The 21,702-nt window shown below is 37.3% G+C and overlaps 2 protein-coding genes across 4 annotated transcripts; both read left to right on the top strand.

Moving 5' to 3' along the window:
- The first annotated feature begins 80 nt into the window (after positions 1-80).
- LOC121236109 (ubiquitin carboxyl-terminal hydrolase 14) lies at positions 81-18,436 on the top strand. Of its 3 annotated transcripts, none has more exons than XM_041132610.1 (20): positions 81-393; positions 1,088-1,259; positions 1,913-2,025; positions 2,115-2,451; positions 5,301-5,395; positions 5,817-5,950; positions 6,024-6,080; positions 6,169-6,246; positions 6,520-6,574; positions 6,658-6,696; positions 7,072-7,152; positions 10,712-10,910; positions 10,992-11,049; positions 11,122-11,244; positions 11,699-11,787; positions 11,866-11,955; positions 16,753-16,923; positions 17,077-17,204; positions 17,327-17,459; positions 18,105-18,436. In XM_041132610.1, exons 1-20 carry the CDS (start codon positions 298-300, stop codon positions 18,281-18,283), a joined length of 2,427 nt encoding a protein of 808 aa, XP_040988544.1. In that variant the 5' UTR covers positions 81-297; the 3' UTR covers positions 18,284-18,436. The 3 variants fall into 3 exon arrangements, with proteins under 3 accessions (XP_040988544.1, XP_040988545.1, XP_040988546.1); XM_041132611.1 differs by having other exon boundaries at positions 103-393; positions 17,327-17,563; positions 18,052-18,237; XM_041132612.1 differs by lacking the exon at positions 81-393 and adding an exon at positions 423-531.
- A 702-nt stretch (positions 18,437-19,138) lies between these two features.
- On the top strand, positions 19,139-21,702 carry LOC121236111 (cytochrome b6-f complex iron-sulfur subunit 1, chloroplastic). Its single transcript, XM_041132613.1, has 5 exons — positions 19,139-19,339; positions 19,496-19,737; positions 20,216-20,333; positions 21,166-21,348; positions 21,441-21,702. The coding sequence occupies exons 1-5, from the start codon at positions 19,301-19,303 to the stop codon at positions 21,540-21,542; spliced, it is 684 nt and encodes a 227-aa protein (XP_040988547.1). The 5' UTR covers positions 19,139-19,300; the 3' UTR covers positions 21,543-21,702.

Genomic DNA, 21,702 nt, shown 5'->3' with positions numbered 1-21,702 from the left:
CTCTTAATTACTAAAATATTTATGATAAATAATTTTTTGTGATAACTAATAACGATCTATCTCCCTTTACTTGTGGAAGACTTGTTTCAAACGCGCAAGAAACCTTTTTTTTCTTTTTCTTTTTCTTTTTTATGTTCTTTACCCCCTCTCAAAGGGACTCTTTTTTTTTTTTTTTTCCTTTTTATGTTTGCGATTGGGACTCTGCAAACATTAGCTTAGGGCAAAGCACATTTTCTCTGTCACTGTGTTCAAAGAATCAAAACCCTATTGATTTTGCAGAAAGACGTTCTACACCCCATGGACCTGCTCCGATCCAATCTCTCCCGGGTACGGATCCCGGAGCCCACCAATCGCATCTACAAGCAAGAATGCTGCCTCTCTTTCGACACGCCGGTACTCTCTTCCTCCATCATTTTCTGTTTCGTTCCTGAGAGAAGTGAGTTCAGTCAGAAGAAAGAAAGCCATCTGCCAGTTTATTGGCTTACTCCATTGAAGCTCTGGTGTCTGTAGAAAGTTCTCTTTGGTGATTATGCCCGTCTCATATTCTTGTTTTCCCAAGATGATCTGTTTGTCGGAAGTTCTCTTCGATGGCTTGTGTCTTTCTATATCCCGCTTGGTTGCTGAGAAAGTGTAGGGAACGGAGAAAAATGTTAGGACCTTTCTAGCTTAGTCTCAGAAAGTGAAGTTCAAGTATTCAATCCTCGGGTTTTTTCTTGGATTATCCTGTTCTGGTTGTGTCATTTGCCAATCTTGCACAACCTTTTTATGATTTTGAGGAAATATAAGAAATTAATTGGGACTTTCTCATTTTTAATGGTTTTTATTGCCAACGAAACGGTGAAACCTTATGAGTGTGAAAATTTTCATTTGTAATGCATCTTGTACCGCTTTTTTTCCTTCTTTGGATTATCATGGTTTGGGATTTTGAGAATATATAGGTAAAGCAGTGTAACACTATTCTAGTTTTCAAAGCTTTGTCAAGCTACTTTCAGTATATCCCGATATAAATAAGAAGATTTTAATGTAATCTCTTCTATACCGTTCATAATTTTTTGCATTGTGTGTTGTGGTATCTTTGGGATTTCAGAGATCAGAAGGTGGGTTGTTTATCGACATGAATACATTTCTTGCTTTTGGGAAGGACTGTGTTGCTTGGAATTACGAGAAGACTGGGAACCCGGTTTATTTGCATTTAAAGCAAATAAGAAAGGCGGTTCCCGAAGATAGGCCGTCGAAAAAACCGACTCTCTTGGCTATAGGTACTTGAATTTTTGTTGTCTTTGCCTTATTATGATATATCGTCATGGTACTTGATGGTACACCCTCATATTCTGTCTGGAGGATGTGTATCCATATTTATTATTATTTTTAGCACAATCATCTCTGTTTGAAATCGGCCTACGCCTACTGATATTAATAAATTCTTACTTATAAAAAAACTCATCTATGTTCGAGATCTACGAGTGGAATTGAAGTGATGAGGGTAAGAAAATATCATACTGTCATATTAAAATATCAGCAGATGCTACAATTTATTTAGAATGCCCAGGAACTATGAGTATCAAAACCACCAGGAGTATATATGCAGTAGGAATATTAATGAAGAATTATTGCTTATCAGAAGAAAAATGGTACGATCTACTTACTAGACAAAAGAACCCACCCCCAAGAAAAAAAAAAAAAAAACGATATTCTGGATCTGATGATTTCTTACTTCAATTCTTACTAGTCTTGTAATCTGTTTTGAGGGAAATTTTTATTGGTCACATTCATCTGAAAGTGTTATTAGTAGTAGTTTATGAAGTGATCTTCTGGCTGTTGAATACTGAGCATTTATTTTAACTTTTATTAATTATTTGCTGTTCTGAAGTGGAGTTTAATGCTAACATTATATTTGATATCAAAATTATAGGTGTTGATGGAGGATTTGACAACAGTGAATCTGAATATGGAGAAACTCTCACTATAGTCATATTACCCGATTATGTTACTCTTCCATTTCCTTCGGTTGAGTTGCCAGAGAAGGTGGTTATTGCCTTTTTCTTTCTTGTTTTGAAGGAAAGAATCTCAAACAAGAGCATGATTTGGTTATTACTAATGTAAAAATACTGCAGGTTAGATTGGCCGTTGATGCTATCTTGATGGCTGAGGGTGCCGAGCGGAAAGAGCAAGTTGCAGCTTGGATAGCTGATAAGAAACAAACAAGTCCCTATGCGGTGAATTTGCTACAGATTGACAATGGTGTCATTATCCCTCCATCTGGGTGGAAATGTGCAAAGTGTGATAAAAAGGACAATCTTTGGTTAAATCTTACCAATGGAATGATCCTTTGTGGGAGAAGAAATTGGGATGGTACTGGTGGCAACAATCACGCCATTGAACACTACAAGGAGACAGGCTACCCTCTTGCTGTAAAGCTTGGGACAATTACAGCTGATTTGGAAGCAGCAGGTAATGCTGCCTGGCATCATTAATTGGGATAGGTTTCCAATTTTCTATTTGGAAAGTGTGCTTTCACATACTTATGATCTTTATACTACTAATAAAAAAAATGATCTCACTGATATAACTGAGCTAAAGCAGCAGATAATTGCATGGAAAAAATGTACTTTTTTTTTCAAAAAGTATTATCTCTGTGCAACGTTTGGATTGATATATGCAATGTCATTATTGGAAGGGTTCATTCTTTTTCCTTACTTTGCTTTTTACCCTGGGCTAAGGACAGTGGAAGGATTCATTCATTGTTATATTTTACATTGTTAATTCCAAGCATTGCCCATATGGTTATCCATAGTCACATAGGTAGTTGAGTTATGCTTAATGGTAATTGCCAATTAACCCCAAGGTTTGGCCCAAGTGGTGAAGGCTTTGGTCTTGGGGTATCACTCCCTTCAAGGTCCAAGGTTCAACATCTCATGGGCAATCCTTTGGGGCCACACCCCCTGGTGAAAAACCAGCGATTTAACCAGTTCCGTGTAGGGAAACTTCCTAGGGTGCGATGCATGGGACCGAGGTTTGCTCTGCAGGGGTGAGTCCGAAGGGCCTTGCCTTGGAGAGGTTCCCCGACATAAAAAATAAAATAAAATAACTGCCAATTCGATTTGATCGGTATTTGATTAAGTATCTTGATAGAATATACTGGTTGCTTATTAATAATAATTCTGAATTTATTTATCTTCTTGTTATGCTTATTTTGTTGGCAAGATTTTGACTATCCTTACTCCAGTAGCCCCATGGGCCAGAAAACTTTATTTTTTGCGAGGACTGATTACTTGGCTGAAAAAAGTAGTTTGGAGCTGTTGTGTAGAAGCAACCGTATTTCGTCTTTAAAAAAGTTTATTTATTTCACAAACTGCCAGTTTCTTGTCAGAACTAACCATTTTCTAACATAATACCATAAAATCCTATCCCCCACCACGATCTCTTGAAATATTATCATTTTGTAATTTTCTTTTTTTGGTAAGTTACATAAGTACTGAGTGAGGTTTGAACCGCAACCTTACTTTCGATCTAGTTCTTTGATCTTGAACTCTGGAGTAAATATGCTTTAGGGATTTCAGGTTAAGCTGGTGTTATATATTATAGTTGTCTGGTTCATCTGTGACCAGGTATTATACTTTAATTGTCTTACATCCTTATATTTTTTATAAGTAAAAGATTATATTAATAAGAATAGGCATAACACAAGTACACATGGAGTATACAAGAGGTAACGCCTAGTTAGGAGGGAGAAATAGAAACAAGAAAATCATACAAATCTAGGCCATTGAAATCCAAAGCTTTAGCCCATAGGAATAAAGTATTAACGAAGAACAATTTAATCTCCACAAATGAGTGCTCCTTATCTTCAAAATTCTGATTATTTCGTTCCTTCCATAGGCAGTATAGAGTATAAATAGGAACCATCTTTCACATAGCTGTGATTGGTGGAATACCGCCCAAATTCGTCCAGATGGCCAGAAGCTCGACCACAGTAGTAGGCATAACCCAGGCTAGCTCCAATCTTCCGAAGACATCATCCCATAACGCCCTGTGACCTCACAATGTAGTAGCAAATGATCCACTGTCTTGCTATTCTTTCTGCACATACAACACCACTTTGCAACAATCACTTGGCGTTTCTGCAAGTTATCCGTGGTCAAAATCTTGCCCAAAGAAGTTGTCTAGGGGAAAAATACCGCCTTGAGAGGCACCTTATTTCTCCAAATGCTTTTCCGAGGAAAATGATTGCTACGTGGATTTGTGAGGGTCTTATAGAAGGGGCAAACAGAAAATGTACCTTTTATAGTGGGTACCCACCACATCTTGTTAGTTCTCTGAGTTCTCAACCCCATGGCGTACAAGTGGCTGAAAAAATCAGAAAAGCTGCCAACTTCCATTGGATTGAGCCACCCGGCATCTCTACAAGGGAATGTATCCGTAAGGGCTCTTTCTCCACACCATATATCATGCCAGAATTTTATTCTAGCCCATCACGATTCTAGTATGTGCTTCCAGACTCCCATATAGGGAATGTGTCCCCCCTTGCTTTTTGGGCTTTTTGAAATCTATCAATGTTGTCTTTGATAATTAGGCCATGTTTGGACGCTTAGATGAGATGATATCACTTTTCATAATTTCCTTCCCAAATATCACTCAAACACAAAACACTTTTCAATTTCAAATCTTCAACTTTTTCATCTAATCATTATCGAATCATTACAATTTTTCCAAACTTCCAAAGAAATCACAAATCACAAAAAACAATACAACCTTTTCAAATTTCAAAACAAAAATAATATTAAAAAATATTAAAATAATATTTTAACTTTCTAATATTTTTATTCAACTTTTTCTCTCTCATTTTTCAAAACCCTATAAAGCATCTTAACTCAAACCATTTCACTACTATTTACAGAATTCTCATATCATCTCATTATCCAAACATGCCCTTAATCTCTCAAAAATGTATCTCCTCTCTGAGAACAGGATCTCAGCATTGTTAGGAGATAGGAGAAATGACAAAGGCAAAAGACTGTGTAAAGCCTAATGATATTGTTCCGAGAAAATCTGTAGTCAGTTGAGCTGTTATTCTTTAACATTTGGGATTTTGTTTTTGAATGTTATCTTGCATTGCTTGCATATTTGTCAATTAGAAATGTGCTGCTTGGCATTGAAAAAGTTCCTTGCAGTCTGAACAGACTAAGCATAAGTGCCCTAGTAGTTTAATTATTAACATCTAAGCCAATATTATGTTTTTGTCTGAGTTATTCTTGAATGTAACGAGTGCTAATGATGACTAATGTCTTGGGGCAGCTCAGATGTTTTCTCTTACCCAGAGGATGAAAGTGTTCTGGACCCTCTGTTAGCAGAGCATCTAGCACATTTTGGCATTGATTTTTCTTCATTACAAAAGGTGCTCTCCTTTTCTTCTCTTATATATCAATGTTATGCCTTAGTACCTGTTTGTGCATGGTATTAATGATCCCACCTTGTGTCAGGTGCAGTGTTCAATAATACATGTCACCTATAATTAGGTTGGGGTATGGTTAATTAGTTTTGGATTTGATTGATTCTGTCTTGTGCATTGGCAGTTTACCTTTACTTGGATGTCAGACCCCCTATATAATCCAGAGAGCATTTTCTTTAAATTAAATTTTTATAGTAACACCCAGGCTTCAATTGTTATTTACCTATTTATACTATGCAAGTTTCTGTTGTTGATTTGTCTGCTGATGTTTCTATAGCTATGGTGGGGGTATTGACCTCAACTATATTTGTTATTATAACACATTAACATTTAGTTTGACCGGGATACTATCGATTTATTGTTTCAGACTGAAATGACAACTGCTGAGAGAGAACTGGACCAGAATACTAATTTCGATTGGAACCGTATCCAAGAAAGTGGACAGGAAGTGGAACCACTATGTGGACCGGGTTATACTGGACTTGTCAATCTAGGAAACAGGTAAAGTTGACCCTTTTCAGGGCCTGCTCAGTAATAATTACTCATTTGATGTTTTCTTGTTTCCTTCTTGCAGCTGCTACTTGGCAGCAACTATGCAAGTCGTGTGTTCAACACGTTCTTTCTGTTCACGGTGAGCATAGTTTTTTATTTTGTCCCCTCCCCCTGTGAATATTAATGAAACTTTTTTACTTACATTTTTTTTGTGATTATATTATCAGATACTATATGACCCAAAGTTTAAAAATGGCTTTTGAGATGGCTCCTGCTGATCCAACTGTAGACCTTAATATGCAGTTGTAAGTAACTAGGAAATTAATGCTGTTAATTCTTTTCATGCAATTTCATCTGATAATTATGGTTTCCTTCATGTTGCTAATTAAAACAAGATTAGAGGTGTTCCTGGCGATATAAATCAATTGGCTATGCATATGAAGATTGCTGAGATTATGTACTGTACTTTAAATTAATAAACTCGCGTGCATGTGTATAAAAAAAAATGTGTTCAATTGGCCACAATCATCTTTTTTGCATGTGGAGATATATTCTTAGGCTTTTTTGTTCTTTGGCAGAACTAAGCTGTCGCATGGTTTACTATCCGGTAAATACTCTATTCCAGCACTGGAGGTATGGTAACTCTAACAAAATAAGCTCCTCGAGAGTATGGCTTCTGCTTCTGTTTGGTTTACATCTTCTTATTTTTCATCCAGAAAGATGATAATGCAAATGCTACCTCAACCACAACCGCTGTAAGCTTTCTGGCTGAATATCATTTGTGTTCAAGGTGTCAGCTTTGTACTTTTTGGTTATTAAATTATTCCATGGGATTTATTTATGAATGCCACGAGATTTCTAAACCTTGAAGTTTTCAAGCAGGCCTTGGATTGTCATCACATCATCTGTGTTGTTGTTCTTTCTCAAACTTTGACGTCCATACTGCATGTTTTATACTTGGTCTCTGAAACCTTGTTTCTTTCTTGTCTAATTTTAGTTATAGACTCCTTACTCAAATTTTTCACTTTGCTATTTATTGATCTACTTTGAATTTTAACTTAATTTCTTTTAAGATGGTACTTTGACCTGTTCTACATTTGTTTCTTTCTGCAATCTTGTGTAAATATTAGAAACAGGAAGGTATACCCCCTCGAATGTTCAAGGCAGTTATTGCTGCTAGCCATCCTGAATTCTCTACGATGAGACAGCAGGTATATTCAACTTCTTTTCCTTAAACTCGTTTTGTAATAAACTATAGCTTTTTTAGCAAGTATTTAATTGTAAACTGCTGTGTAATTGGGCAACGGCTATTTCATTCACTTCAATGAAGTTACTTTTACTTACAATGTTAAAAAGATCTTTTAATATATGTGAACTGTTCTTATATATTATTATTTTTTTTTATCAGTAAAAGATAGATATTATATACATGAATGAAAAAGGTATAGCCCTTGTACACATGAAGTATACATAAGTGCTCCTAAATACATTCTAAGAACGATAAATTAAAGACAAAAAATCCTGAATATTGTCCCCATGCAAAACAATAGTGGAAAACCAACACATTAGAGTGTGAAGAAAAAAATTCTTCAACTCGGACATTGTGGGCTCCTTATCTTCAAAGCACCTCGCATTCCTTTCCGTCTAAGTACACCACATAATGCACAACGGAATCATCTTCCACACTGCTGACACTTGTTGACAGCCCTGCAACTTTGTCCAACAACCCAACAAATCTACCACCCTCATAGGCATGACCCAAGCCACATCAACCCTTTGAAAGATCTCATCCTACAACGCCCTTGTTACCTCACAGTGTAATAAGAGATGGTCCACAGATTCTCCAGTCTTTTTACACATGTAGCACCAATCCACCAATACACAACCTCTCTTCCTCAAATTTTCCGTGGTCAATATCTTCCTAAGAGTAGCATTCCAAACAAAAATAGCTACTTTAGAAGGCACACGAGCTCTCCAAATATTCTTCCATGGGAACGGAGTATTGTCAAGATGTGTAGTCAAGATGCTATAATATGCCTTAACTGTACATATCCCGTGATTATTAGACCTCCACTTCAAACTATCTCGTTGTGCCCTAGGAGTCTCCGTGGAATATAATAAGCTGAAAAAAACTGAGACACTAGGTAATTTCCAATCATGGAAATCCCTATTAAACAGAATATTCCATTGGTGCGTACCATGAGAAAATAACCGCACATCCGCCACTGAGGCCTCCCTATTAGCTGCAATACGGTATAGAGCCGGAAAAACCCTTTCCAATGCCTGATCTCCACACCACACGTCTCGCCAAAATCTGATTCGATTGCCCTCACCAACTACAAAACGAATTTGATTTGCAAAGCATGGCCACCCCTTCCTTATATACTTCCATAATCCCACACCATACCCCCTTCTCACTTCATTAGAGCACTAACCACCTAGCCCAATACCCCAATACCATATCTAGCATCAATAATATTCTTCCACAATGATCCCCCCTCCAAATAATATCTCCAAAGCCATTTTCCTAGTAAAACTTTATTAAAAGTTCTCAAGTTACACACACCCAACCCCTCATTCACAACTGAGCCACATACAGTCTTCCAACTCACCAAATGAAATTTTTTCTCCTCCCCCATGCCTCCCCATAAGAACGCCCTAAAAAGTTTCTCCATTCTATTCACCACCCCTACAGGCATAGGAAACAAAGATAAAAAATAAGTGGGGAGGTTAGTGAGAGTATTCTTGATAAGAGTGAAACGGCCCCCTTTTGATAAATACACTCGTTTCCAGCCAGCCAACCAACCTATTCTCTATCTTCTCCACTACCCCATCCCATATAGCTCTATTCTTAAAGGTTGCTCCCAACGGAAGGCCTAGATATTTCATTAGAAAAGAAGAAACCTTACACTCCAACAGGCTTGCTAAACTATAGATATTAGAGACCACACCCACAGGCACCATCTCAGACTTGCCCAGATTCACCTTTAGCCCTGACACTGCTTCAAAGCAGAGTAACAATGCTCGTAGAATTTGGATCTGGCTTCTATTCGCTTCACAAAAAACTAACGTATCATCTACAAAAAGAAGGTGTGAGATGATAGTAGGACCACCAGAACCATTGCCCACCTGAAAGCCAGATAAAAACCCTCCCCCAACAGTAGCCTGCACCATCCTACTTAAAGCCTCCATAACTATAACAAAAAGAAGAGGAGATAGAGGATCTCCCTTCCGCAGACCCTGCGAACTGTCAAAGAATTCAGCCGGTGTGCCGTTAACCAGAACTAAGAATCGGGCGGTTGAAATACAATGACGCATCCATGAAATCCACCTATCCCCAAAACCACATATCTCAAGTGAGTATAATTGAAACTCCCAGTTCACGTGATCATATGCCTTCTCCATATCAAGCTTGCACAGCACACCTGGACCTCCCTCCTGTAATCTGTGGTCCAAACACTCATTTGCAATGATTACTGAGTCAAGAATTTGTCTCCCATGAATAAATGCATTTTGAGACTTGGAAATAATCTGTTCCAACACCGGACTAAGCCGGTTAGCAAGAACTTTCGAGATAATCTTATAAACACTACTAACCAGGCTTATAGGCCGAAAGTCTTCAATAGTCAAAGTCCCGTGTTTCTTGGGAATGAGAGCAATAAAGGTCGCATTTAGGGATTTTTCAAAATTTTTCCAACACCGTGTTTCTTATATATTATACCTTCTTTACTTATAAAAAAAAAAATATATATATTATACCTTCTCCTCTTCTAATACATAAGATAACTTGTGACTCTTAACTCATAAGAAAAGAGGACCATGACAATTAGCATAAACACTGCATATGGCATTTGGGGGCTGCATGAGCAGGTCAATTGAATGAGATTTGGATAGTAGACTATACAAACATGCATAAATTATGTGGGACCTCTGACTGAGTTGTTGTTTTGGTGAAACCATGTGGTCAGTTCAATGCATGTTTTTTGAGGTCAGTTTTGTGACAATAATTGAACCGACTCTTGATGACTGGCCATCTGGATTGATGGAATTGACCTCCAAAACAGCAATGGCCCATTGTCCAACTTGGACGACAGCGTCAAAGAGATCTGTTTGTACACAACCTCACTTGCCAACCTAATACTGAAACCTCAATGCCTGAATAGCGAAAACAGAAAAAAGTAGTTGAAAACCCTTCTTTTTAATAGTTACGTACATAAGCAAATTAATTGGTACTTAAAGAACAATTGCATTAATGTGAGAGTGAGAGGGAGGGAGGGAGGGTTTCTAGATCCTCCGATTCACTAGCATTCTAATGTTTTGGATCATTTATTAAATAATTTGGCAAAGTCTTATTATGGTAGATGTTTCAAAATAATCTGATTATGGTTTATGATTTATGATAATTAAAATCGCAAACTTGATTAGAGAACCTTCTGCAAGAATGGGTTTATGATATCAGACAATTAACCTTTTGTTAGGAGGCTGTGCTGCTTTATAAATTAAATGTGCAACATGTCCGATCAATCTAAAGTGGAAAACAGCACATCTAGGTGACTATGTGCTTATGCCTTTTCTGTCTTGGTTTTGTTTATTAACTATCTATGGCCCAATATTGGCTCTACGTGCTTCAACTTATTGGGAATAATGCCTAGCTTCCACTACCTGCCTTGGGCTTAGTTTATGAAATGCTTATTTTGTCCCCTTCATGATATTCTGTTTTTGTACTTCATGCTTCTGTCTTGTGTTTACACTTGTTACCAATGTATTTAGGATGCCCTGGAATTCTTCCTGCATTTGCTTGACCAAGTTGAACGAGCTAATGCTGCGAACCCTGAATTGGATCCTGCAAGGAGCTTCAAGTTTGGTATTGAAGATCGAATATTATGTTCATCTGGAAAAGTTACTTACCATAGAAGGCTTGACTACATCCTTTCACTAAATATTCCATTGCATGAGGCTACTAATAAAGGTAAATTTCTGTAGTCCTCTCTTTGTGGAAGATTCTTCCCAAACTTACTATGCTAATGGTTTTATTGTTTTGAGAATTCAGAAGATCTCGAAGCATTTCAGAAATTCAAAGCAGAAAAGATTTCAGAAGGGAAGGAAGTGTAAGTTCTAATAGGTCCAGCATCATGCTTCTGCCCATTAGATTTCTTGCTTATAATTTCTAGTTTCTGCAGATCCAGTGATGAAATTGTACGTCCAAGGGTGCCTCTAGAAGCATGCCTTGCAAGCTTTTCAGCTCCGGAGGAGATACATGAATTTTACAGCACTGCCTTGAAGGCTAAGACAATGGCAGTCAAGTAAGCTTTGCTATTTTTCACTGGTTTTAATATATTTTTTATTTGGAAATATGTTGTTTTAGATTGCTACTTATTTGGTGATGTGATGTCTGTTTTATATATTAATGTATATCCGTGTATACTATAAAAGTTAAGCAGGCTAATTTCCCACTGGCCCACCTATCCATGTGATTTACCAACCAGCCGCAGGCTGGTCTGGCTATCTTGTCAGTGATCAGATGGTTCATATATTTCTGACAATGAAGTCCATATTGATTGGTTAGGTCTTTCTTGTTTTTTCTTTCCTTTTTAGCCTTTTCTTTTTAGGAAATAGTAGTCACTCTTTTCTTGGAGTTAGGAAGGATGAACTGTTAATAAAAATCACATCCCAAATATTAGGCGATTGATTCCAGGAGATGCACAGAGTTATGTTTAGCCATCTCTGTTCATTTCTCTCCTTCATTTTATTCTGCAGGACTGCAGGTCTGACTTCGTTCCCTGATTACTTGGTGTTGCACATGCGCAAATTTGTTATGGAGGCGGGCTGGGTGCCAAAAAAGCTTGGTATCTTTCTGCAGCTTGTGCATTTTTTTAGAGTACTTTCAAAACTGTTGTTATGGTATATTATATCTGGCCATACAGATGTCTACATTGATGTTCCTGATATCATAGATATCAGTCACATGCGCAGCAAGGGTCTTCAACCTGGGGAAGAGCTATTGCCAGATGGCGGTATGTCATCTTTCTGGAATTTCGAAGTTTCCTTTAATTCGTGTCACACGATTTTTTTTTGATTTTATAATTAATAAGAAACTTTATTCCCAAGAATAGGCAAAGCCCAAGTACACATGATGTATACAAAGGAAATACCTAAAAAAAATTCAGAAAGTTAAAACATCAGCCATTACAAGAGTTTTAGCCCACAAACACAAAGTACTAAAGAGTTTTAGCCCACCAGAACAGTACTGCTGCTGAGACCTGAACAGAGACTGCCGAAAAACTAAAACCTGGAACAGACAGCGCCGATAACACCAACCCATAAAAAAATAGACCGAAAAACAAGAGAGCTTTCACACGAAATAGCAAGTAGATCATGTTGGGTCACCGAGAATAATCTAGAAGACCTCGACACACGAAATCGAGAAGAGAAAAAAAAATTCACGTGGGTGACAACCAAACCGAGAGAAAAAAAATTCAAGCGGCTCTTGATACCATGTCAAATTAAGTCAAAAGTATTGTGTGAATAGCCAAATGAATTGGCCTTTGAGTGATCTGTATATTATATATGAACTTTACAAGAGAGCTATACATGGAAAGAAACTAATTGCCGAGTAATTCTAGCATTCTGGCCTTATATGGAAACTACATATTCTGTCAATATGCTAATTGTACAAACCCAAGTAAATTAAGTAAAGGTGAAATAAGGAAAGAAGATTGATTATGGTGTCCATTGACAGCCCCCCTCAAATTAATGCGGATTGATCAACAAACATCAATTTGCTACTTAAGAAGCAATGTCGATGGCGAGTGAGAGCTTTGGTGAAGATATCAGCAATTTGTAGTTCAATGGAAACATGTGGAAGAGTGATAACACGAGCTTCAAATGCTTCAGGGATAGAGTGACAGTCGACTTTAATATGCTTCGCGCGCTCATGATAGACAGGATTGGCCGTGATCTGAATAACACTCGTATTATTAGCATGTAGAGGTGTAGGATCAGTCTCAGAAAAATCTAGCTCAACAAGCAAACCTCGAAGCCAAATAATTTCGGAACAAGCAAGATACATCGTCCAGTACTCAGATTTTGTAGATGATTTAGAGACTGTCTTGCTTCTTACTCTTCCCGGAGATCAATGCATCACCTAAGAACACACACCAACCAGTGATGGAACGACTTGTATCCACACAACCATCCCAATCAATGTCGCTATAAGCAGTAAGACGAGGATAATTGCCTAAAGGAAAGAATAAGCCATGGGCAGAAGTGCCCTGAACATAGCGTATGATCCTACGAACAGCAACCAAATGAAGATGACGAGGAGTCTGAAGAAACTGATTGACTTGTTGTACTGCAAAGGAAATGTCCGATCGAGTAATGGTGAGATAGACAAGGCTACCCACCAATTTCCGGTATAAACTGGGATCAACAAGTAAGTCACCTTCTTCTTTGTGAAGCTTGACATTCAATTCCATGTGAGTATCAACAGAGGTGGCCTCCTGCAGGTCGGCTGTAGCCACCAGATCACTAGCATACTTCTGTTGGTTGAGAGAAATACTAGATGGACTACAATGCACCTCAAGACCCAGAAAATATGTGAGAGACCCAAGATCTTTCGTATGAAATGACTCGGAGAGATGAGTCTTGAGCTGGCCAAGTGAAGCAGATTCAGAACCAGTGATCACAATATCATCAACATAAACCAAAAGAACAACAATACCCAGGTCTGATTTTTGAAGAAACAAGGAAGTGTCATACTTGCTTTGCTTGAAGGAAAATTGTAATAAAGTGGTTTGAAATTTATCAAACCAGGCCTTCAGAGCTTGTTTGAGACCATAAAGGGAGTGACGAAGCTTACACACATGCGAAGTAGCAAAAGAAAACAATCCCGGGGGTGGTTTCATATAAATACACGCTTTAAGATCCCCATGAAGAAAATCAGTTTTGACATCCATCTAATGTAGTTGTCAATCATTGGAAGTAGCAAGAGCAAGGATAGTATGAACAGTAGTCATCTTAGCCACAGGTGCAAAGGTTTTTTCATAATTGACATCATATTCTTTATTATTCCCAAGTGCAACCAGCTGAGCTTTGTACCGATCTAAACTCTCATCAGAACAGACCTTGACTGAATAAACCCATTTACAACCCAGAGGAATAATGGTGGGAGGACACGACTCAATGTCCCAGGTATGATTGGCCTCTAGGGCGGCGATTTCTTCCTGCATGGGTTGTTGCCAACATTCATGCTTGACAGCATGTGAGTAGCATGTGAGAATATCAAAATTGGACAATGCAACAGTAAGAGTTGAAATAGAGTGGCTAGAAGAAAACCCATACCTATCAAGAAGTACAGACACTCAAGGAGAGCGACGTACCAAAGGCTCTAGAGGTGCTACAACTGACTGGGTTTGGAGAATGGTAGGATCAGATATCGAGTGAGCCACCAGAAGAGACTGTGGGCGGAAGGAGAGTATACACAATACCTGGTTTAAAGCTAGAGCTGACTTGAGGAACATCTGAGAACTGCTGCTCAAGGGGAGGACCACAATAGAAAAAGAGGGCACAAAGGACACATGAAAGAAATGTTGATTTTCAAAGAAAATAACATTCTTAGAAATGCGTGTACGATGTAAAGTATGATCGTAGCAAACAAATCCCTTTTAACACATTATATCCAATAATGCACATCTAACAGATTGAGAATATAATTTATGTCGCTCATGAGGAGGTAAATGAACAAAACATATACAACCAAAGATACGGAGATTATCATAACAAGGTGGTTTAGCAAACAAGCGGAAATAGGGAGACTCCATGTGTAAGACTAAACGATTAATCAAGTGAGTAGCAGTTTCTAGAGCCTCGACCCAGAACATGGATGGAATAGCGGATTCTAACGACAGTACGTACCACATCAAGAAGATGACGATTTTTGCGTTCAGCTACTCCATTTTGTTGGGGAGTAGCGAGACATGAACGTTGATGAATAATACTTTTAGAAGCCAAGAATGCCTGAAACTCAGTAGACAAATATTCACCACCAGAATTTGTGCGTATTGTCTTAATAGTCGTAGAAAATTGATTGTCAACATATACTAAAAACTCGGTGAAAGTTCGAAAAACCTCAGATTTAGAGCCAAGAAAATAAACCCAAGTGAATCTGCTATGATCATCAACGAAAGTCACATAGTATTTAAATTTTTCATGTGAACTAACCGGGGAAGGTCCCCAAACATCACTATGGATAAGATCAAAGCAACGAGAAGCTCTACTAGCATGCAAAGGAAAAAGAAGAGTTTTGATTTTGCCAAGTTTGCAAGAATCATACCCAAGAGATAAAGAAGAACGTTCTTTATTACCAAGAAAATCAGAGTGCAATACATGAGAGAAGATCTGAGTATTGGGATTGCTTAAACGACGATGTCACACCATACTCAGACCGGGAATATTATTACAAGCAAAAGACTTGATATAAGTAACTGAAGGAGGTGCTGGAATAGGTAAAAATAGTGGAAACAAGCACCCCACTTTAGGGTCCCGAGAAGACGCCAACACACGAAACCGAGAAGAGAAAAAAAATTCACGCGGGCAACAACCAAACAGAGAGAAAAAAAAAAAAAATTCAAGCGGCTCTTGATACCATGTCAAAGTATTGTGTGAATAGCCGAATGAATTGGCCTTTGAGTGGTCTGTATATTATATATGAACTTCACAAGAGAGCTATGCATGGAAAGAAACTAATTGCCAAGTAATTCTAGCATTCTAGCCTTATATGGAAACTATATATTCTGTCATTATGCTAACTGTACAAGCCTAAGTAAATTAAGTAAAGGTGAAATAAGGAAAGAAGATTTTTTTTTTTTTTAAATGTCGGGGAACCTCTCCATGCCTTTCGGACCCACCCCTGCAGAGTAAACCCCGGCCTGTGCACAGCACCCCTGTAAGTTTTCCTACATGGAACTGGTTAAATCGCTGGCTTTTCACCAGGAGGTGTGGCCCCAAAGGATTGTTTGCACCCATGAGGTGTTAAACCTTGGACCTTGAAAGGAGTGATACTCCAAGACCAAGGCCTTCACCACTAGGGCCAACCACTTAGGGTTTAAGGAAAGAAGATTGATTATGGACAGCGAAGCTGTCCATTGACACCCACTGCATTCTATCCTCCCTTCCCAGCACCACCTTTGAACTGTAAATTATGCCTGCATATTGATGTCTACTTACATATTTTCTCAGTTAACAATCACACACTTATAGAATCTCTGTGCATATACTATGTCTCTCTCTTTCCCCCTTACCCTGCTCCCAGTCCCTGTCTTTTCTGTTGTTAAAGGGCGTGTGCGCGCGCGCACACACACATATATATCCCAAACTTACTTCAGGATATAGTTCTTGACATCCTTCAAACCAGGCTTTGACTTCTTTTCATGTTCGTGGTTGAACTGATTAGATGCTAAAGTTGTAATTAGTAGGATGCATATTTTGGTTTTGTTTGTCTTTTTAAGTTGGTAGCTGCAGGTAAGCCCCATTTCAGTAGTTTTTTTTAGTCTCTACGGCTGAAGAAGAGCATGTTCTCTGCGGTTGACTGGGGTTGGAGTCAGTATTTATTTTCATTTTTGTTGAGAGAGGAATAGGCGGATGACCATGTGTAATTGCCCCATCCAACTGCATTGGCTTGCTCGTTTGGCATGTCTTAATTAGCATTATAAAAATCCTCAAGACTTTTGAGACTTAAATATTGTTTGCTTTGGTATGCTTGCATTGGCAATTGATATGGTATTTTTCTTGGCATTTTTTTATTTACAACACAGTTCCAGAGGGTGACATAGAAACAAATAAGCCCTTGCCAGATGAGGATATTGTTTCTCAGCTTGTCTCAATGGGATTCAACCATCTTCATTGTGAGAAAGCTGCCGTAAGGACTTCAAACACTGGTGTTGAAGAGGCAATGAATTGGTTACTTTCTCACATGGATGATCCAGGTATTTGAAACAGTGTTATCTTGTAGAAAAGTAAACTTCACCAAGGAAAACATTAACTTTTAGCTCAATACAGCTTTTGAGAGCTGTTACTTAAATTGTTTGAGTTCTATTGTGTTGACACCAAATGATGTTTATGCACTTTTGCTTTACCAGATATCGATGTTCCTATTTCCCAAGAGGCAGAAGGTGCTGAGGCTTTGAGCCTTGACCAATCAAAAGTTGATACTTTGATTTCATTTGGTTTTCAAGAAGAAATTGCTAGAAAAGCACTGAAGGTTTCAGTAAGTATTTAATTGCTTCTCAATTCTTTTCAGAACAGGAGTTACACATATAAGTATTAGGTTTCTAAATACTGGAAATTTTCTATCTGATTTTGGGTTGCAATGCCCTTTTCTATTTTCAGGGTGGTGACATCGAGAAAGCAACAGATTGGATTTTTAGCAATCCTGAACCTTCTGCTTCATTGGATCTGGATGCTACCACATCAAACACTGCACCTACTCCCACTGGTGCTGGACTGCCTGATGGAGGAGGGAGTGAGTTCCTTCTTTATAAGTTTATTTATTTTTTTAATGTTATACTGCCTTATACTTGTGTTTCCTTGAGTATGTTTTCGTGTGGCTTGCCTGCTATTACTTTCATCGTCGTGGGCACAATTTTTTCTTCCGCATGCAAACTAGTGTAGCATTTGTATTAGCTGCTTCCTTTTGTTGAAGTTCACATGTGGTGATGGCATAAAGTAAAACTCAATCAAAAAAAGTTGTGCTTTTAGATAATCAGTTTATTTTATTTTATCTTTGTTTCTATTATCTACGTTTATGCTCTGGGTGCATTTCACATAACCATAGGATAGGCTGTTGACTAACATATACAATGCTTCTTCACTTGCGGAGATTCAACTATGTATTCTGCATATTTATCACGTTTTGTACTACGTTTCAAAATGTCCGAACTTTCAAAAACACAATTGGATATGGCTCAAACTAAAGCTGATAATGCAGTTGCTCTTTACTAATCATTGTCGTTTTCTTTTGATTATAGTCCATATTTCATGAGATGATTATATTACTGTATCATTGGTAACTATTAAAACTGGGGTTTTTTTTTATTTGTCCTAACTTGACAGTTCTCTAGTTATTTCGCTTCTGACAACATTTGATTAAAATGTCTGAATTCCACAGGGTATAGACTGATTGGAATAGTTAGCCACATTGGAACCTCCACTCAATGTGGTCACTATGTCGCTCACATCTTTAAAGAAGGTAGATGGGTTATTTACAATGATGACAAAGTCGGTGCCTCGGTGAATCCTCCCAAAGATATGGGGTATCTATATTTCTTTGAGAGGCTTAACAGTTGAGTGACATCTGGCACATTAGGAAATTCCAATCCACAGAAAATAGGTACTATGAAGTCTCATAGAATCTGGACTATCACCAAACTCTGTTTTTGGGTTGTAGAGCATTTGCGGATATAGAGGACTTTTTTTTAATAGACATTATAATCAATTATTTTTAAAAAAATTAAACATTATGAAATTCCCATATTCGCCCTTTTTTCACATAAAAAATTGAAACAACAATTTGCCTGTTTTTGTATTTGTATTATGTTTCTGCTATGCATCGAGATTGCTTGTTTTTCTGTATTTGTATTGTTGGAGCAATCAGCGAGCAGATTTTTGTGTTGCGTACTGCCAAAGCCCATGGGTCCCTGGATTTTGGCCTAAATGCCTCAATTTGAACAAATGTAAGGAAGAGATCAAGAAATCTGATTACATATCACAAAAGTGAACGGAATAAAAAAAGGTTCAAGAAAATTAGAAATAAAATTAATGCATAAATATATTCATACTAAATAATCAAGGAGGTTCAAATACATTAACGCTATGGTAAACTTCGTTTTAACTAACAAAGAACTACGGTCTGGACTCATGCCACTGGTTTTAATGTTCTTTTTTTTTTTAAATAAATAAATAAATAACTTGAGAAAGGGTGATTTTCTTTTTTCTTGGACTCGCATAAAATAAGCCGATCTTGGGGAAATTATATCCTTCATATACAAACTAGCATCAGTTTTTTTTAGTTAATCTTACACGTCAGACGAAAAGTATAAAATCAATCTTAATTTTTCAATTCTAAGCAAATCAGTCTTAATTTTAAACGGACTTACTCATTTATTTAGGTAGTTTAACAAGCTTCGTAAAGGAGATGGGACTTCTGAACGCCAACGTTGCATATCTGCAACATGTGGCTCTATGAGACCGTCCTCCGTCAGTCGAATCTTTTGCCTTATCTAGAAACTAATATTTACATACCTTCTCTCCTCCACATATCTAGTACATCTCCACCCCCATCTCTCCTCTCTCAAATTCTCCTCCATGGCTGCCTCGACTCTTTCCCCTTCAACCACTTCTCAGGTAAGTACTCGATTCTTCATATACAGTCTAAATTGCATCATCTTCAATGACTTTACGACTCCTGCAACCAATTAGTGCAGCGACTTGGCTGAAAACTCAAAACATCGATATGATGTCTGAAAATCAAAGCTCAAAGTTGCTCATGTTTGTTTTCAGCTGTGTTCAAGTAAGAATGGATTGTTTTCTTCATCCCAAGCTTTGATGGTGAAGCCCATAAGAACCCAGTTGGCGAGGAAGGAAACAGGTGTGAAAATTACTTGCCAGGCCACCAGCATTCCAGCCGACCGCGTACCTGACATGGGCAAGAGGGAGCTCATGAATCTGCTTTTGTTAGGGGCTCTTTCTCTTCCCACGGCTGGCATGTTGGTTCCTTATGCTTCCTTTTTCGTCCCACCAGGGTGAGTTCTGTTTTCTTTCTTATTTTAATGTCCAGTCCTAATAAATTGAATGACTCGTTTGTTTTTGAGATAAATTAAGATTAAAGTTGAAAATTGAATAAAATATTATTAAAATATATTTTTTTAATATTATATTTATTTTGAGATTTGAAAAAATTAAATTTTTTATTTTATTTTATATAAGAATTTAAAAAAATTGTAATAGGTAGATGAAATAAGTTTCTTAGTTATAATTTTTACTCTTCCAAAATATTTAAGAAACTTTATAAACAAGACATATCGTTCAGCTTTCATATTGAAGTGTTGCTGTGTGTGTGTGTATATAGATTCTTGAATCACCTTGAAAATGGTATGTTCCACAGTGCCAAACCTATTTTAATCCAAATCTTGAACTCCATTATAGGACTTTAACGCCAAATTATGATTTCTGCAATTCCTTCGTTTTGATTTTTTACCTTAAGCATGGGAAACTGAACAGGACGGGTGGCGCCGGTGGCGGTACCGTAGCAAAGGATGCTCTTGGAAATGATGTCATTGCATCTGATTGGCTTAAGAACCATGGGCCTGGTGACAGGACCCTAACCCAAGGGTTGAAGGTACGTATCCTATATTTCCTTAGGATATCCATATATTCTCTAAGCAATATAAGCTCTGCCAACTAATGACAAATCAGCCGTTGTAATACCGCTTCATAATCCATGACCATATATCTAATTTATATAGCCAGCACATTCAAATCTATTCTTCTAGTCCAAAAGTCCATTTCTCCTTTTCAAGAACAAATTTCTTGGTTCTCTTTGCCTACCCAATACATTTTATGAATTTTTCAACACTTGTAAGTGATGTCTTAGAGCATCCTCATTGCAAGCCAATGAGGAGGTTATCTAAAATTTAGATAATTTATATTAAAAAGACTCTACATTGGATTAGCCATCTCTAAAATAATTTAGATTTTTGATATAGTGATTGGCCAAATATAGACAACTACAATTGGTTCACCAAACATTAAAATATTAATTTCTCATTCCAAACAAACATTAAAATATTAGTTTCTCACTCCAAGCAAAAATACTATTTAGTTTGTAATTAAGAAATTTAGATAGAATTTTAAATAAATTTAATCAAATATTTTTTGTTATTATCATTAAATGACTTTTGATAATATAATTTTTTTAATATTAATTTAATTAAAATATAATTATTATTAACATTTAATTGGTAAAGATACAAAGTGTGATAAAAATAAATTAAATAAAAAAATTATTAAATTAATAATATTTTATTATTATATAGAGAGTGAATGGATAATACAATGTAGAGGTTGAATTTAAATGAAATAGATAAATGTAAAAAAGTATAATATTATCTAAATTTTAAAGATAAATTAGATCAAGCCAATATGATGCTGTTAGAAATTCGAAATTGCAGGGAGACCCAACCTACCTTGTTGTGGAAAGTGATAGGAGTCTGGCAACCTATGGCATTAACGCAGTCTGCACACATCTAGGTTGTGTGGTGCCATGGAATGCTGCTGAAAACAAGTTCATCTGCCCTTGCCACGGTTCCCAATACAACTACCAAGGCAGAGTTGTTAGGGGACCTGCTCCTCTGGTATGTCACGAAGTGACTAAGAATCCCTTTCATATGTTCCGTCTCTCTCTATCTCTGTGCTAATTGACCTTAATACTCTTTATTTGGAACAGTCGTTGGCTCTGGCACATGCAGACATTGATGATGGGAAGGTATTATTTGTTCCGTGGGTTGAAACCGATTTCAGAACAGGCGAGAACCCCTGGTGGGCTTAAAGAAAACTCCACCTTCAATAGTTTCCAGAGTCGCCCCGTGTTCATTTGTCAATTCCATAATTGTTAGCTACAATGAAATGTCCAAATTGAATCATAAATACCTAAAGCACTAAAATCTCTGTTCTTTTGAGTATAACTAAATTGCTTATGTTTATTGTTA

This window comes from Juglans microcarpa x Juglans regia, chromosome 6D (genome assembly GCF_004785595.1).
Source record: "Juglans microcarpa x Juglans regia isolate MS1-56 chromosome 6D, Jm3101_v1.0, whole genome shotgun sequence".
NCBI lineage: Eukaryota > Viridiplantae > Streptophyta > Magnoliopsida > Fagales > Juglandaceae > Juglans > Juglans microcarpa x Juglans regia.
This window is presented reverse-complemented; position numbering and strand designations above follow the sequence as displayed.